At 40.3% G+C, this 19,537-nt stretch overlaps 1 protein-coding gene across 8 annotated transcripts in view; it reads right to left on the reverse strand.

Annotated features, from left to right (window-relative positions):
* Window positions 1-8,536, reverse strand: part of BOLL (boule homolog, RNA binding protein) — a 133,541-nt gene extending 125,005 nt beyond the window's left edge. For 2 of the 8 annotated variants that reach the window (XM_055379336.2, XM_019022838.3), the window contains exons 1-3: window positions 8,023-8,186; window positions 3,798-3,941; window positions 1,051-1,106 (exon numbers count right to left, since the gene is read on the reverse strand). In XM_055379336.2, coding sequence (XP_055235311.1) covers window positions 1,051-1,106; window positions 3,798-3,941; window positions 8,023-8,043 — 221 coding nt within the window. In that variant the 5' untranslated portion in view covers window positions 8,044-8,186. Of the gene's footprint in view, window positions 1-1,050; window positions 1,143-3,797; window positions 3,942-7,095; window positions 7,387-8,022 lie in introns of those variants that run through there. The other 6 variants (XR_002005038.4, XM_004033004.4, XM_019022835.2 and 3 more) reach the window with 6 other exon arrangements.
* Between the last annotated feature and the right edge of the window lie 11,001 nt (window positions 8,537-19,537).

Consider the following 19,537-nt stretch of genomic DNA (forward strand, 5'->3'; position numbering starts at 1 on the left):
TCTTTATCTATTTGCCCAAACATTAAAAAGTTAAGGAATTATTTTTACACTATTTTTTTGGTAGAACACACACACCACCCAGTGGAAAAGGCATAAAATACAGTTTACATTTCCATGTATGTTTTCCAATGATTAAAAAATGGTATTACCAAAACATAGCAAATTTTGTTAGTCAAACAAAAGAGGTAAATCTCACTTCACCTTAATATTGTTTGGCATTCTGAGGAAGTATCTCATCTGTTTAAAAATAACCTTTCTGTAGAATCCCATCTCTTCCAGCATATCCATCTGTCGAATGTTGTTTCTCACCAATACCACCTCAATGGGTCCCTTTTCTTATGCCTATAAATATGTATGTCTCGCCTCTCTTTCAAGAAAATAAATACGATACTTTACTGCCTTATCTATTTTCTTTTAACTTTGCAGTACAACTCCTTAAGTGAGTGTACTATGTAAACTATCTTTTTCCTTTCTGAAATTCGGCTTTGTACACATAGCATTCCACTGAAACAGCTCTATACACATTTAAAGACACAGTCTATTGCTTTCTTCTCAATTTTCATTATCATTGATATAGCAATTAAAAATCATTCTCACTAGAATTATATTTCTCATACTGGTCCCCTAATTAGGTCTCTGAGGCACAACCTACAGACATTTCTTGGTGTCAGCTGTTTTCAAATAAAGCTCTCTATGGCCTAAAGCAGGGATGCAAAAGAATCTGATTCCTTTTGCTTCTCATTCCTCAGCTAATGTACATCTGCTACTTACATTAAGTGCTTGCTGCCTACCACTGAATGGTCCCTCCACCCATGCAAGAATAACTTCTCAACAAATTAAGAAATATTGCAGTGTCTCCTCCCTCCAAAATACACACACACACACACACACACACACACACACACACAAGGAAATCAAAAGGTAGGAGGAAAGAAGAGGGCATGATGGTCTCTGCTGGAAAATGGAACCAAAGTAAACTGGCATACAAAACCTAGTCATCCAATGAAAATAGAGTTGCTAATTCTATAGGCAATCTATAGTGATACTAACCCTTTGGATACTCCAGCTCTGTCATTTACAATCTTCACTTCTTTCACAGACCCATACTGGGAAAAAAATTTTCTTAAATCACTTTCATTTGTCTAATGGCATAAAAAGAAAACGTTAAAAAGAATTTTTAGTTGATAAAAGATGAATAATTCTCATGCTTGCTCTGGAGACAGAAAAAGTTATAGATAAGATGCATGAAAAATGCCTCTCATCATCAAAACAGTGCATAAAACACTAGGTGATTAAAATCAAGGTAAATATCTTGCTTTATGCAATAGCTATGTTGTTAAATTACTATATGCCAATAAAAATGTAAGCTGAATTATTTTAAAACTACAAAGCTCACTATTTAAAGAAATCTTTAAATGATTCTTGTTCTCTAGCTGGCCAGTTTTTAAAAAGCCAATTTGGATTAGGAATGCTATTTCCATAGTAAGGGTACAATACTATTTTGGCTCTTGTGGCTCAGAGACAGTCATGGCAGTGGAACTAGGTTGTGTTGGCCTACACCAGTCATTCTATTTTAATCAGTAGTCTCAGGAACTCCTTTCCTAAGTCAGTTTTAGGAAAGGAATGTATTTCCAAAAGTGCTTGAACTCAACTGTGAGAACAATGGAGTGACTATAAGATTTAAAGTTATTAGATTCCTTATCTGTACTCAATATACATTTCAGCTAAATTCAGACATTGTTTTGATAATAAAATAAAAATTGGAATCATAATTAGATTTAAAGCATACAAGGTGTCTACAAAGATGGTTTTGGCATGTCTGTTTTTTTAATTGAAATAGTCTGATAATAGACTCATATCACCTTTTCTCAGAATACTGACACTAAATTCATTGCAATTTCATTTCCTGGTTTAGCTGTAACTGTTTGTATACAAGAGTAACTTTTCTCTAGAAAAAAATTTCTTTATATACACTGCAAAAAGACATGCCTTAGTGCAGAGCTATGCCTTTTGAGTTCAACTGCCACCTCACTACTTACATACACTATTGGTTTTTAGTTGGTAACATAAAGCCTGCTAAGCTGGATAATGACAAATACTGATTCAATCTAAGAAAAACTGAATGCCTTTTATTTCAGTTAACAGAAAATGAAATCAATGCTAGAATAAGAATTGTTACTAGATATTTGAATACAAATTAATTCCAACTATTCTCTGGTAGAATAATCACTAGCTCAATTTTGTAGCTCCACTTCTTTAGTGACAAAGAGACAGTCAAGAAAAGTAAGCATTAAGAGGGATAGTCTGTTTGCTTATAAAAATGAAAGGTTAAAAAGTCTGTGACTACTTGCTATTAAAGTAAATGATTTCCTTGCTGGCCTTTATCTGTGGTTTTGAAAAAGGTATAAGTATACAGGAGGAAGCCCTAGCAATTACCTTAAAGCTATGGCTGCATTATAACAACCGTCTCCAAAGTGCATGCTGTAGCTGATGGGCTTCAGTAACCTAAAATAACCTGGCCATACAAATGTTTATATTTATTGATAACTTATTTTTAAAAACATGGTAATCTATTGTAATATAAATGAATTCCCAAATTGAACATTTCTGCCAGCCATCAGTATTTTCCACAAAGAAAATCTTTTTAAAAATAAATATTTTATAAGAAATAATTTTTCTTACTTTATTTTTAGTGAAACAATCATATACTTGTTTAAGACTCATTGTTTTGGCAAATACACTAAGTGTAACATTTCTCTTGTGCAGGAAAAAAGAAATTCCACCCAAATTGTAACAGATTGGTTATATGGAAATAGTTATAAATGTCAAATATCACACCTAATGGCATAAGGAAGGTTTTTTTTTTGTTGAAAATGATAACTCTCCCTATAATTTCTAATATGTAAAATAGAAGCTTGGAAATCCTTCTATATATCCATTTGAAAGTAAGAGTATTCCACTTAAAATATCTATGCATGCCTTTCTTGTAGGTGTTTACTCTTACCTCCCCTATGTGGGCTGGGGGGCACTGCACATCATGTCATGAACTATGCTTCCTTGAAACAGTGGAATGGCTGATTACATGATATAAATATATTACTTTTTAAAAAACTTTTATTTTAAGTTCGGGGTACACGTGCAGATTTGTTATAAACTCATCATTGGGGTTTGTTGTATAGATTATTTCGGCACCCAGGTACTAAGCCTAGTACCGAATAGTTATTTTTTTTTCTGCTTAAATATACTACTTTTAAGATGCTTTATTCTGACAAGGACACAGGACTTTTTTGGTGATCAAATCCTAAATTCTAACATAGAAAGTGCTTTGCAAAGAATAGATGCCTAGGAGGTTGCTCAGGAATCTGAGATAAGAGTTGGCGTAAAGAAATAGTATTTCATAAAACTAAGTTTTTAAAAAATGGAGTCTCTTTTGAAAATTATAATCATCAATTATTTTGGCTATTGGAATATTAGGCAAGAAAGTATAATTAGTTCTGGTATGGAAGAGTATGGAGCTATGAGACAGAAAACTAGGCTTCTAGTCTCACTCTGTCACTATGTGGCTAGCAGCCCACAGCAAGTCAGTGAGGATCAATTTCTTTATATCTGACGTTGAACAGTTTTTAATGCTTTATGTAACCTACATGCTGGTTGAAAAGATTCTTTATAATAGGATAATTCAAAATCTGTTAATCATTATGCAAATATGTTATTTTATAGTTGCACAAAGAAACAATTTCTGAGAAATAAAGACTTCTAATGAAAAAATATACTTTACTGCATGCATAAATAGGTACCTTAAAATCAATTCCTCCTACAAAGATGCGATTAGGGATCACTGTTCCATATCTTGGGGCACTTGTTGGGTTATTCAAAGGCACAGGCGACACAGGATTAGGGGATGGAGATAATGAATCTGTTTGCATCTGGTTTGATGTTTGCTGTAAAATAAAATTCTTTTACACTTTTTGCACTGGGTATAAAGCAGTCTGCTTTTGATGCAGACCAAAAACATATATTTTTCAAAAAGAAGAGTCATTTAGGCAAAATATAGTATTCTAGGCTTTACTTTTAATATTATAAAAATTATAATTAGAGCTAAGAGCTTTTTAAGGCAACAAAACTAGGAAACACAGAATCTACTCCACTATAGAGATTTTAAATATTAAATATATTACTTAAAATGCTTATATTATTATCAAACCTATTACTTAATTATTAAGGGGAATATTAAACTCATGAACATGTTTGAGAAAGAGAAGAACAGTCCCAGCCTGACACAATCAACTACACCCTGGTGTTGTTAGGAGTTGGCCTGGCACTCACAGCTAGGCTGTGGTGTCCTCTTGTTAACAGAACACCAACATCAGACAAAGTCACCCTGTGACTCTGATGGATCAAGATTAAAAACAAGACCACTCCATAATCATGTTTGAATGCCGACAAAAACAAAGGCATTGCCCAAACCACAAGAATAACCAAACAACCCTCCATTCTGGCTGACATGAGTGACTGCTCCTTCTTTATCAGCTATAGTTTTAGCCTCGATCCATTTTTCTTTCCTTTTAGATAAAAGTTAACACATCCAATCATAGAATTACTACCATTTCCTGACGCTATACATTCCAGAGTAAAGCCCTACTTCCTTAAACCCTCTCTAAAAATTGCTCAACAGAAGCCTATATCCTGTAAGTTCTAACACCTTCTGATTGAGAGGCCCCATGGTTTATGTTTTCCCTTGTTTGAACAATTAACAGACCCAACTTTATTAAATGACGCATGGGTTCCTGGTGCTCTTTAACTAATGGTCATCGACAAGTTAATAAACTCTAACATTCACATTCACCATTTTCAGCCTGAAAGTCAAAATTTTAAATGCACTTGTCAATTTGAAGATTGGACTGATTTTGTTAAAAAATTATATACTTGTAGCTCATAAATGTTTATTCCAAAGAATTAGCTCAGTACATATCCACATGTTCACAATTCTAAGTTAGAGGACATAATTTAAATTTTAATAAATATATATAAATGTATAAGCCTTTGCAGAATGGTAAGATAATAGACTTTTAAGGTATAACTGAAAAAAAACCCAAGACTTGAGAATCACGTTGAAAAGAAACCAATTCAAGAACTGGTGAATTATTTTCCATCTGGAAACACTAAACACACTTCTGAGACAAACCCCATAATATCCTAAAGACAAACCCCATAATATCCTAAATGTGTGCTTCAAGAAACTTGAAGTAAACTGGGTGTTGTGGCTTGTGCCTGTAATCCCAGCTGCTTGGGAGGCTGAGGCAGGAGGATTGCTTGAGATCAGGAGTTCGAGACCAGCCTGGGCAACAAAGAAAGACCCCCATCTCAAAAAGAAAGAAAAAGAAAATAACAAAAGCTTGAAGTTCATAATTCCAATTCTCTGAGAAACAAACTCATGAAAATGAATTTCCAGCTCAGGTAATAGAGTTGTTCTTTTTCAAATTTGTTCTGCTCTTTCTTCTCTGGCCAATACAATCACAATCCCTAAATTAATCTTTGCAAGATATACAGAGAAATGACTAGGGCAGGAGTGGCAATTGGGCTATAGGCTGGACCTTATGGGCTCTCTTCCCCATCCAGCCTTAAGGAAGTACGTACTCCTAATAAGGGAATATGTAAATACTTCTTTTAAAACACAGAAAAGCCACCACATTTAATAATTACTATGTTGTAATTTCCAATGAAAGAAACTGGGAATCTAATCTTAACAGCTTTCTCTCTGGGCACTTGGAGGTTATTTGTGACTTCAGTCACTTCGCTCAGTAGGATATAATGCTCAGAATGGGTAATTCTGGAATGCTTAGTATTTTTCAGCTATGGATTTTGTATTGCTAGAGATAATATAACAACTCTAGTAGATGTAATCTTGTCTTTCTGCCCATTTGTTTACAGTGTCAAAATTACCTATTTGCTAAATTTAAAAAATCATTCTTCATGAAATTCTCTTATTGAAAATAAGATGTACTAATATGTTCGCAAGTTTAAGTAAAAGACAAACCCCATTATATTTCATTGAGAGAAGGATGAAATGAACGGAAGTAAACAGTGCTTTATTTCCAATCTCGAGAAACTAAAGGATACTCCCTGAGAAAAGAAAAACAACCTTTCACACTCAGTTCACTTCATTCTCCTCCACTCTCTAAGGCTCTATTGTGGGCTCGCTCTGCTTAAGTTTTCTCCCTCATCATTTTCTAACATACGATATAGTTTACTTAGTATGTTTATTATCTGTCTCCACTATTATGTAATGCACTAGGGCAGAAGTTTTGCTTTTTTCATGGCAGCATCTAAAGTACTGACAGTACACAGCAGGTGCTCAATAAATATCTGCTGAATGACTAAAAGTGAATCATTTCTTCAGGAGAGACCTGCTCACGATATGCCAAATAGGCTGAAGGCTAAAGAATACAGTATAACAGCAGTCTAATATATATATATATGTATATATTTGAGACAGAGTCTTGCTCTGTCGCCAGGCTGGAGTGCAGTGGCGTGATTTTGGCTCACTGCAACCTCCGCCTCCCCTGTTCAAGAGATTCTCCTGCCTCAGCCTCCTGAGTAGCTGAGACTACAGGCGTGCACCACCACGCCCAGCTAATTTTTTTGTATTAGTAGAGACGGGTTTTCACCATGTTGGCCAGGATGGTCTCGATCTCCTGACCTCGTGATCCGCCCGCCTTGGCCTCCCAAAGTGCTGGGATTACAGGCGGGAGCCATCGCGCCAGGCCTACAAAATATTTTAATGTTAGCAATAGCAAGGCTCAGGTGGAGGCAACATCTAAGTTCATTATAAACAATTAGCGATGCATTGAGTTAAACAACAAAGAAAGCCTGAAATTCCACTAGCAATAATTCCGCATGTGTTACGGAAACACCTAGATGGGGACTGTTGTCGGGTTTGAAGGCTCCTCCGTTTGCTAAAACTTCCAGCACTAGAGAGTTTATTAAACTACTCCTCCAAAGCAATGTGCCCTCACTGGCCCCTCCCCTTGAAAATCAACCTCGAGATCTAGCATCTATTTTGCAAACGAAGACAGCAGGAACGGGCGGGCTAACCGTCGCAGTCATTGCCTCGGCGCTCCTCCCCCTCCAAGGCCAGCAAGTTGCGGCACTGGAGGAAATGGCCGCGGCGACAACTTCCTCGAGTTCTCTCGGGTCATCGTGAACTTGGGCACCGAAACGAGGATCCACCCCCTCCCCACCAAAGTGCGGGAGGGAAAAGAAGGCTAGCCAGCGAGAAATTTTGCCCCACAAATCCGCCAGCAGCAGTGGCGGGAAGCCTCAACGGCAGCGACCCCGCCGCTGGCCTCATGCGCAGCTGGTCCCCACCCTCGCGCGGCGCTCCCTGATTGGCTGCTGGCGGCGGGACGGGGCGGGGCAGGATGGCACGTTGCCGCTGCGCCTCGGGCCTGTGCGGGCAGTCCTCCTTCACTTCCCCAAGTCCACCCTGACTGGCTTGGGTGCACAGCCAGGGCTAGAGTGTCCGGGTCCCGCCTGGGCCACAGGCGGGCCCTGCCAGGTCTCTGAGACCTTCCGGTCCTCGCTGACCAGTTGGGGAGTGGAGGCGTCGACCGCCCTGGCAACTCCTCGCCTTGGGCGGCTGGGTCGAGTTCGGCCGGAGGGAGCGTCAAAGACGCTGCCTAGCCCAATTTCGGCGGGAAAGCGGTTTATCTGCTCGGACTCCGCTGGGTGCCTGGCCGCCCGCCGCCTCCCGAAACATCCACGCCTGAGGTCCCCAGGCCCGTCTACACCCAGTCCAGGCCCCGTGGCGGCGCCTTCCTGACCCCCATGACACAGCCAGACGAGGTCTGCGGGCAGGCGGCTCCTGGCAGCGGTCGATGGGGCACCTGGCCACGTTTCTTCCCAACCAGATAGCGAGCGTTTGGGGCCTTCACCTCGCCCCTCCAGGCCCTCAGGGACAGGCTCCACACTGCTCCTTCTCCCTGCTACCCCGCGCCCTGGGGCCCTGATCGCCGTACTCACCGGCCCGGACTCGATTTCCATCTTCCTCTCTGCTCTTCAGAGACGCGGGGTAGGGAAGAGAAGCCTAAAGTTTGAAACCACCTTCACGCCAAGGCAGCAGCGCTGCTTGTCCTGCCTGCGACTCTCGCCCCCTGGCGGCGAGGGTGGCTGTGGCAGCTGCAGGGAAGCAGGCTCGGACCCGGGCCCTGAACCTGCCACCTGGCGGGTGGGGAGAAGCGGACTGCGTCGCCTCGGGTGGCAGGTGGCGGTGCGGGAGGGCGCCGCAAGCCGGAGAGGGGCTCGGGCGGGCGAGTTTCGGCTGTGGCCCTGGGACTCCGAGCCGGGGCGTCTCAGGGGCAGAGCGCACGGCACAGCGGGGCGGGCGTGGGGCGTGCGGAGCGAGGGCTCGGTTCTGGGACCCCTCTCGCTTTCTCTCAGACGGCTGGGGAGGAGAGAGCGAGCGGTCAGGCAAAGCTCCATGCACGCCTTCCCCTCTCCTCCACTTGAGAAGAGTCGGCCTCTGGGACTGGTGGGTTTCGAGAGGTTGAGGTGACCTTAAGGCTTTACTGAGGTGGAAGAAGCCGGTTGACGGGCGACTTCCGAAGACTGGTGTAAAGCGAAGAAGGTTCTAGAGTCAAACTCTGACTCTCGGGGCCTGACTCGCAAAAGTCGGGGGCTCCCGAGAAGCCGCGGACGCCGCTCTGCACCTGTTGCCGCCGTCACTCATCCCGCCAGGCGGGCGGGGCCGCGCGGGTGGCTTGGTCAGGACCTGCCATTCAGCCCAGTCGGGCTCCGGTGCTCGCCCCGGACGGCGCCCCAAGCGGGTCCCGGCCCCGCTGAGCACCTCCAGCAGTGGCACAGTCTCTGGAGGGGTCCGGGACGAAGCCACTCGCGCGGTAGGGGGCGACTTAGCGGTTTCAGCCTCCAACAGCCTTGGGATCGCCTTTGGAAGAAGATTGCGCTTTTTTCTTAAATTAATGAATTAATTTACTAATTATTTTTATTTTTGAGACGGAGTCTCGCACTGTCGCCCAGGCTGGAGTGCAGTGGCGCGATCTCGGCTCACTGCAACCTCCGCCTTCCGGATTCAAGCGATTCTCCTTGTCTCAGCCTCCCGAGTAGCTGGGATTACAGGCGCCCGCTACCACGGCTAATTTTTGTATTTTTAGTAGAGACGGGGTTTCACCATGTTGGCCAGGCTTGAACTCCTGACTTCAAGTGAGCTGCCTGTCTTGGCCGCTCAAATTGTTGGGATTACAGGCTTGAGCCACCGTGCCCGTCCAGTTAACTAATTATTTAGACACGAAGGCTCACTCTGTCGCCCAGGCTGGAGTGCAGTGGTGCGATCACGCTCACTGAATTCTCGACCTCCTGGGCTCAAGCGATCCTCCCACCTCAGCCTTCTGAGTAGCTGGGACCACAGGCAGGCCCACGCCACCATGCCTGGCTGAAAGAAGACTGCTTTGTAAATAATACGTATTTCTAGTAGGTAGCTAAAATGATTACAACTGGATAAACTTATAGTAATGATTATCGTTATTATAGCTGCCATTTATCAAGTACTCACTTTGTTTCAGGCACAATGCTTTATGATCAGTATCATTTAATCTTTTCATGCTCACAGCAACCTTCCAGATAGATGCTCCAATTATCGTCATAGTACGTGATGAAGCAGAGATTTGAAGGATAAGTAATTTGGTCAAGATCTAAAGCTGTAGGAGGTTTAACCCTCGTCTCCCCCCCAACCCACAGTTCTTGATCATAACCATTTTGCCACATATTTTTAAAGAATCAGCAGTAACAACTGTTAAAAGTTACACCAGTAATAACTGTTGTACACACTACTATAAAAGTTTGACTTTGGGTTACTTTGCCTTCAAGATATAGAATTAAAAACAGAGACTATATTAATTTTTGATTTATTCAAAGATTAGCTCTTCATATTATTTTACCCAAAATAAAATGGGAAACAATTTTTGTTTATCTTACCCGAAGAATCCCTAAAGTCATTATACATTTCTGCATGCAATTTAAGCTCATTTTACCAGGTTTCAGTCTCTGTGGAAATCGAGAATACAAACCTATTTAGATGAAAACTCATATTCTAAAGCATAATAATCTTACTGTTCAATACCAGTAGAACTAATCTTCTTTGGGCATTTTTTTTCCTAGGACTGTTGCTGGATTTGGGTAGATGTTACTATCCTCTCTTGCCCAAAACTTTTTTGACTAAAAACACTTATTTTCAAGAACTACATTCTCTTAAAAAATGTATTCAGCGCAGTAGGTGTTTAATCTGACAAAAATTCACGTAATTTAGGGAACACTAACTGTATTTCAAGGCTGGTGTTGGGTACTAGGGGGATATACTTTATTTTCAGTATGGCAGTTCTCTGTTCTGCCTCTTACTATTAATTCTTACACCAAAAGGAAAGTTCAGCTTTAAAACTTGGATAAACCACATAAAATTATGCAATGCACCCCAATTTAGTAGACACTTAACAGAGTTCCTATTCTGTGCAGTACATAATGGAATATAATATGGGAGATATGAAGATGAAGAACAGGGGTGTCCAATCTTTTGGCTTCCCTGGGCTACATTGGAAGAAGAATTGTCTTGGGCCACACATAAAATACATAAACACTAACGATAGCTTATGAGCTAAAAAAAAAATCACAAAATATCATAATGTTTTAAGACAGTTTACGAATTTGTGTTGGGCCGCATTCAAATGTGGCCCATGGGCCACCAGTTGGACAAGCTTGAAGAACAAGGTCAAACCTCTGTTCTCAAAGCATTTTAAATCTAGATGGATAGAAAAAACTAATTACTCCAAACAGTATAATATAAATATGTTTATAAGAAAATAAAATACAGGCATAACAGGATGAGTGATATATTAACAATGATCAACGGTCTGTGGGAGAACAGAGGATAGCATCATAGAGCACAGTGTCCAGGGCTGGGTAAGGGCATCGTTAAGGCTGGAATGCTGGTCTGGGCAGAAAAATTGAGGGAAAGATATTGAGCCTGCATCATGTACCTAACGCTGGGCTAGCCACATTCTTTTTAAGTCTTAGTTCTCTCTTTTTCTTAGTCTCTCTTTTTCTCTCTCTCATTGGAAACCTGAGTCTTAGAGAGGTAAAAGTGACTCTCGTGGTCACATTGCTAGTAAGTGGTGGATATCATTTTCAAAACTTTGTTCCTTTTTTAAAATTATACCTTAAGTTCTAGGGTACATGTGCACAATGTGCAGGTTTGTTACATAGGTATACATGTACCATGTTGGTTTGCTGCACCCATTAATTCATCATTTACATTAAGTATTTCTTCTAATGCTATCCCCCCCTACCAGCCCCCTACCCAACAACAGGCACTGGGGTGTGATGTTTCCCACCCTGTGTCCAAGTGTTCTCGTTGTTCAGTTCCCACCTATGAGTGAGAACATGTGGTGTTTGGTTTTCTGTCCTTGCGATAGCTTGCTCAGAATGATGGTTTCCAGCTGCATCCATGTCCCTGCAAAGGACATGAACTCATCCTTTTTTATGGCTGCATAGTATTCCATGGTGTATATGTGCCACATTTTCTTAATCCAGTCTATCGTTGATGGACATTTGGGTTGGTTCCAAGTCTTTGCTATTGTGAATAGTGCTGCAATAAACATGCGTGTGCATGTGTCTTTACAGTAGCATGATTTATGTTCGGGCTCAGTGCACTTTGTCATGTTACTTATACTATGGCAATAAAGAGAATTTTATTCTGGAGACCTTTGTAAATAGGGACCATTGAAGATGATTGAACCAGGAAGTTGTATAATCAGATCCAAATTTTAGGAAGATATTTTCATATCAAAGAAGAGTTTTTGAGGGGCACAGATTGGAAACAGATAATTGAATTTGGAGGAGAAAACAATTCAAGTGAAAAATAATGGGGACCTGAACAAAGGTGACAGGAGTGAGAATCAAACACTGGGAAAAGGTTAAAGAGATACCAGTGAGGAATTGAGACTGTTGGGCGTGGGTGATGATGGAGAGGGATTGGTGAGGCTCATTTAGAAATCTGGTTTCACATATGGGAGATACTGTTTACCAAGATAAACATAAAAGTATAGCACATTACAAATTGCAAACCTAAACATCCCATTTTCTTTAGTTTTCTGCCAGGTTCCCAATGTTTCTCATCTTTTTTCTTCGCACAATCTGTTCAGAACATAGTCTTTGTTTCAGGGATTTACCCAACTACCCTTCTTTCTTGCCTTCCCTAGTTGACAGTTCTTCCCTTCTTGCCTCTTGAGTTTTCTAACTTCAGATTCTAGCTCCTAATATCTACTTCTGGCTCTCACTTTCTTGATAACCCTTTGGATGCATTCTCTAGTTTATAGACGTGGATAACTATTTTGTGCCTCCTGTGGGCAGGCTTTATGCTATGGCATGGGATACAGCAATGATTAAGGCCTAGTTCTTGCTCTGGTAGCAAGACCTAGTGGCAGCCTGTGATCTAGTGCAAGAAGCAGCTAAGCAGCCTGTGGTCTAGTGCAAGAAGCAGCTAAGTAAGTAAAAAGTTTATACATTCATCGTGCTAAGCATGGCAGTAGAAGAGTTGCCAGGTACAGAGATAGCCCAGACCAGGGAGTGATTTAACTTGGTAGATAAAACAACATGAAAAGACATGTTTAGAAGATGCCTCTGTTTCCATTTTATTTTTTTCTTGTTTCCAGATCTATTAACTTATTGTTTCATTTTGGAGGATTTTAGGTGCTTTCTTTTTCTCTGTAATGGTTGGATGTTTGAAATAGGAGAGGTGAGGGATGGAGTTTAAAAAAATGCCTTAAGGAAGCAAAGAGGACAGCTCAGATCTTCTTTTCTCCTACAGGGAACACAACACTTAGACTTGGAGAGGGTGTTACAGAGACGAAGACTAGAACAATATTTGATTTATTGGATTTTTTTTGGTAAAAATTAGTTCATTTATTTGCTTATGCTGTTTACTGTGAGCACTACTTAGATACAAGAACATATGATATAGAACCTACTGACGAGCATAAAGTATGAACTCAAAAAATATTTGTAGAATAAGGGAATAAATGAACAGATAAGCCTCACCCCATACCACACTTTGTCTAAGTCCCCACCATTTGATTCTTACTTTAGACACTTGGACTATTAAGAGGCTCACCAGCTGGACTGTCCTCTAATCCTTATCGGTAGAATGAGATCAGATACTTACTTTCTTGTCCTTAACTCACAGAAGTGAATTTGGACATGTTTAACTGTAAAGGAAAGTTTTAGTTGTGATGCTTAGTAAGAGGTGGCTTTTTTTTTCATTAAGATATAAACTAGGAGACTTCTTGGTACTTTAGACAGGCTAGCTCATGGCTAGAACACAGCTGTCCTTCTAGACCACTATGACAACCTTCTGGATTAAGAGTGAAGAACAATTGATTATTGCCAGATAACCTTTTTCTTTGTTCCTTTTCCCCCTCAATGGATATGTGGATTCTAAATTTTAATTGATTTCTCCTGATTGATTTTCCCATAACAATTTGTGAGAGTACAGATTCCTTTTCATTGGCACACTGTAAGTTCTCACTCTTGGAAGCTTCTGCCAGCCTGGTGGTAGGCAAATCTAAAAAGCTCACTGGTTGGTCCTTTAATAGCTCTGATGTTCTTTAGTTCTTTTTTTAATTGACAAATAAATATATTTTATAAGTGCATAGTTGTATATATTTATGTGGTACGATGTGATATTTTGATATCTATATATAGTGGAATAATTCAGTCAAGTGAATTAACATATCCATCTTCTCATCTGCTTATCATTTTTCTTGTGGTGAGAACATTTAAAATCTACTCTTTTAGCAATTTTGAAATGTATCAGTAAAACTTATTCATTCTATCTAAGTAAAATTTTGTACCCTTTGACCAATGTCTTCCCTTTTTCTGTTTCTATGAGTTTGACATTTTTAGATTCTCTATGTAAGTGAGACCATGCAGTATTTGCCTTTCTGTGCCTGGCTTATTTCACTTAACATATTGTCCTCCAGGTTCATCTATATTGTTGCAAATGACAAGATTTCCTTTTTAAAGGCTGAATAGTATTCCATTGTGTACATATACCACATTATCTTTACCCATTTATCTGTTGATGGACGCTTAGATTGCTTGTATATCTTGGTTTTTGTGGATAATGTTGCAGTGAACATGGGAGTGCAGATATCTCTTTGACATACTTGTTTCAGTTTCTTTGAATGTATACCCAGAACTGGGATTGCTGGATCATATGGTAATTCTATTTTTAGTTTTTTTGAGGAAGCTCTGTACTGTTTTTCAAAATGACTGCACAAATTTACATTTCCACCAACTAGGCTTCCCTTTTCTCCATATCCTCACCAACACTTATTATCTTTCACCTTTTTGATGATAGCCATATAACAGATGTGAGGTGATACATCATTGCAGTTTTAATTTGCATTTCTTTGATGATTAGAGATGTGTGTCGGGTCTTATTCATTTTTGTACACTGTGAACTTAACTCTGTAATGACACATAACAGACATTCAATATTTTATCTTAAACTATTGAGGTAGAGCAGTAGTACCCCAGGGATATGGGAATAAAATATTAGAGCTCATATTTTTATTTATCTAAATTGATAAGAAGTAAATCAAGCTTTGCTAATGTTTGATATGTAGATTCCGCTCTTACCCTTACTTGGTCCATATATAGGTAAAAATATTTTGAGGGAAGATTGGGAGTTCTAGAACATGGAGAAGTTGAGAGCTCCAACTCATTGCCTGGTCCATGAGCCCAGCTAAATGAATTTTAAATTATGTTGTGTTAGTTTGAATTAAACTAACTCAAGATGGATGCATGGCTTAAATATTCCAGAGAACATAAATCAAAGATAATTCTAGTGAACATTTCAAAAATTGCAGAGCGTACCCTTCTTCTATTCTTACTACAAGCACGTCCTCAGCCACATCACAAAGTAAAAACAGTGACAATGTATCTTATAAGAAGTCAGCTCCCCAAAATTGACTTTTTAGTATGTGGATGTACACCCTCTTCCGTAAACAACAGAAGGCCCTAAATGGATATTGTTTCTTAAGATATTAGCTAATGGTGATATAAAGCCATCACCATTAGCAAAACATTTTAAAGTAATATTTGCTTCATCTTCTTAAAACTCTTTGGTGTACATTTTATAATGTGCATAAATACTAACATAGAGACATAGTAAATGATGGGCGTCTTCAAAAACCAACAAGAATTTGCAAACACAATGTGTGGAAACTCCTACAGAAGAGCATGGTCCTCAAGATCTGCTTTTTTTTTTTGTTTTCTTCTAGAAGGCAGAGGAAATACACACTTAAAAAGGCAGACACACTTAAAAAGATGTAAATATAGTACACTGGGTATAAAAGATATTAATGGAGAATAAATGGTAACTTGAGGGTTTTGGAAACACTTTCTGGAAAAGACAATGTCTGAAATGAATTTTGAAGGAGTGATGGTCAGCTCAAGGAAGAGAGGTGGGAAAGGGATTTCATATAACTAAGAGGTGAAAGCATGAAATGCATTTAGTATTCAGTGGATTTCAAGTAGCCTAATAGTCCTAGAGTGTGAAAGAAGAGAAGTGGTGTAGCCAGAGAGGATTCCAGGGATGTAGATAGGAGCCATGGCCATGTGTGCCAAAGAGCCTGGACTCTATTCAGCTGGCACTGGGAAGCCAATGAATCTTAATAGTGGGAAGTCAGATTTGTACTTTACAGAAATCCCTCTATCTACAATATAGAGGGAAGATGGATATTAGAACATAACACATGGTCACTGTAATCAACTTAATTGGTATTGGATGGGAATCAGGACAATCCAAAAGTAGACTGAAGTACATGTAGAAATGTGATATATGACAAGAAGGATAATTCTATTCAGTGAGGAGACAATAGGATTATTTAATAGTGTTGGCACAAATAGACATTCATCTGGAAGAAAATAAAAATAGACCCCATCTTATTTTTAAAAATTTATTTGACACTTATACACACTCATTAACACTTATATAAATATAAAAACCAAATTTAGAAATAAATTATAAACAGACCAAATACATAGTTTCAAAAAGCAATAAAAATCTTGCAGAAAAAGGTAGGATTTACATGTACAATCTAGGGGTGGAAAACTGCATCTTAATCAACAATGGAGACTCAAAAATTATAATCGAACTGATAGATATTTTTTGATTCTGTGAAAATTAATATAATGTGTAGGCAAAAGTTTCCATAAAGTCAATAAAGGATTATTCTAGATAACTATTAATGTAGATGACATAATAAGGATAATATTTACAATGTGCTGATTGAGTTCTCTGGGAAACATATGGAGTTAGGGGTGCAAAAGGTTTATAGGGGTGCAAAAAATATTTCGGGGAAAAGGGAGAAGCAGGTGGTGCCATCACTTCTGTTACAAGCTTACTCAGCCAGCCAAGTGGGAGCTGTGGAGCAAGGATGTCTGTTGGTGGAGTCCTGTGATGGTGGAAATGGAGAAGGGCATGCCCTCAGCTATCACTGCCTCACTCATTCATTGGCCATGGGCTGCCTGAAGAAGAACTTTATGATCTTGGTTCAAATTTGAGGTGGACCCTGAATAAGTGAATAGCTGCAGGCTGTCAGTGAACCTTACTCCTCGCAGCTGGGGACTGAGTCCTTTATCGTAGCAGGGTCTGGGTGTGGCAACTCCATGTTTGCCATAAAACTCTTACAAAATCCTGAGAAAATGGCATTTGATCCAATAGAAAATAGGGCAAAGCACATTTGTAGACAATTTACTGAAGATCAAGACCAAATGGCCAAGAAACATTGGAAACAATGCTTAGTAATCTGGAAAGTGAAAATTAAAATAACAATAGACTATAACTTTATACCTATAATAGTCACATAAATTAATCAGAGCTACAGTACCTTTTAAGGTGGAATGTGAAGTATTGTAGCTCTTTGGGAAAGCTATCAGGCATTATCTATCAAAGGTAAATATACGCCTTAGACCCTAAAATTTGACTCCTGGGAGTCTATCTTATACAAATAAAACCTTTGGTTCATAAATATGTGTATAAAAATGATTTTTACAACATTGTTTGTAGTTGTGAAAAACTAGAAATAAATTGAATACCCTAAATAAGGCAATGACTGAATGAATTATGATATATTCACACCATGGAAATACTATGCACTTATTTAAAAGAATGAATAAGTAGCTATTGCAGAAGAGGTGGTGGGATTTTTTACTAGCTCTTATTGAATGAAAAAAGAAAGATGCAGAGGAGTATTGTATTAGTCTGTTCTCACATTGCTGCAAAGATTCTATCTGAGACTGGGTGATTTATAAAAGAAAGAGGTTTAATTGACTCACAGTTCAGCATGGCTGGGGAGGCCTCAGGAAACTCATGGTAATGATGGAAGGGGAAGAAAATATGTCCTTCTTCACAGGATGGCAGGAAGGAGAATGAATGAATACCTAGTGAAGGGGGAGGCCCCTTTTAAAACCGTCAGATCTTGTGAGAACTAACTCATTATGGTGAGAACAGGATGGGGGAAACCATCCCCATGATTCAAGTATCTTCACCTGGTCCTTCCCACAACACATGTGGATTATGGGAACTACAACTCAAGATGAGATTTGCATTGGGACATAGCCAAACCATATCATTCCACCCTTGGCTCTTCCCAAATCTCATGTCCTCACAGTTCAAAACATAATCATGCCCTTCCAACAGTTCCCCAGAATCTCAACTCATTCCAGCATTAACTCAAAAGTCCAAGTCCAAAATCTCATCTGAGACAAGGCAAGTCTCTTCCATTGATGAGTCTGTAAAATCAAAAGCAAGTTAGTTACTTCTTAGATACAATGGGAGTACAGGCATTGGGTAAATACATCTGTTCCAAATGGGAGAAATTGGCCAAAACAAAGGGGCTACAGGCCCCATGCAAGTCCAGAATCCAATAGCACAGTTACTAAACTTTAAAGTTCCAAAACGATCTCCTTTGACTCCATTTCTCACATCCAGGGCACACTGATGTGCCCTGGCCTTGGGCAGCTCAGCCTCCATGGCTTTGCAGGGTACAGCCCCCACCTCCTGGCTGCTTTCACAGGCTGGCATTGAGTGTCTGCAGCTTTTCCAGGTGCATAGTGCAAGCTGTAGGTGGATCTACCATTCTGGGGTCTGGAGGATGGTGGCCCTCTTCTCACAGCTCCACTAGGCAGTGCCCCTGTGGGGACTCTGTGTGGGGGCTCCAGCCCCACATTCCTCTTATGCACTGCCCTAGCGGAGGTTCTCCATGAGGGCTCTGCCCCTGCAGCAAACCTCTGCCTGGACATCCAGGGGTTTACATACATCCTCTGAAATCTAGGTGGAGGTTTCCAAACCTCAAGTCTTGACTTCTGTGGGCCCACAGGGTCAGCACCATGTGGAAGCTGCCAAGACTTGGGGCTTGCACCCTCTGAAACCATGGCCTGAGCTGTACCATGGCCCCTTTTAGCCATGGCTAGAGTGGCTGGGATGCACGAAACCAAGTCTCTAGGCTGCACACAGTAGGGGGGCCCTGGGCCTGGCCCAGAAAACCATTTTTTTCCTCCTAGACCTCCAGGCCTGTGATGGAAGGGGCTGCTGCAAAGGTCTCTGATATGCCCTGGAGACATTTTCTCCATTGTCTTGGCAATTAGCATTTGGCTTCTCATTACTTATGCAAATTTCTGCAGTGGGCTTGAATTTCTTTCCAGAAAATGGGTTTTTCTTTTCTACTGCATTGTCAGGCTGCAAATTTTCCAAACTTTTATGCTCTGCTTTGCTTTTAAACATAATTTCCAATTTCAGATCTCTCTCAAGTTCAAAGTTCCACAGATCTCTAGGATGGGGGCAAAATGCCACCAGTCTCTTTGCATAGCAAGAGTGACATTTACTTCAGTTCCCAACAAGTTGTTAATCTCCATTTGAGGCCACCTCAGCCTGGACTTTATTGTCCATATCATTATCAGCATTTTGGTCAAAGCCATTCAAGTCTCTAGAAAGTTCCAAACTTTCCCACATCTTCCTGTTTTTTGAGCCCTCCAAGTCTCTAAGAAGTTCCAAACTTTCCCACAATTTCCTATCTTTTTTTGCACCCTCTAAACTGTTCCAACCTCTGCCTGTTACCCAGTTTCAAAGTTGCTTCCACATTTTTGGGTATCTTTATAGCAGCACCCCACTCTACCGGTACCAATTTACTCTATAAGTCTGTTCTCACATTGCTTCAAAGATACTACTGAGACTGGTCATTTATAAAGGAGAAAGGTTTAATTGATCACAGTTCAGAATTGCTGGGGAGGCCTCAGGAAATTCACAATCATGGTGAAAGGGGAGGCAAACATGTTCTTCTTCATAGGGTGGCAGGAATGTGAATGAATGAACACCAAGTGAAGGGGAAAGCTCCTTATAAAACCATCAGATCTTGTGAGAACTAACTCACTATCATGAGGATAGGATTGGGGAAACTGCCCCTAT

This window comes from Gorilla gorilla, chromosome 11 (assembly GCF_029281585.2).
Source record: "Gorilla gorilla gorilla isolate KB3781 chromosome 11, NHGRI_mGorGor1-v2.1_pri, whole genome shotgun sequence".
NCBI lineage: Eukaryota > Metazoa > Chordata > Mammalia > Primates > Hominidae > Gorilla > Gorilla gorilla.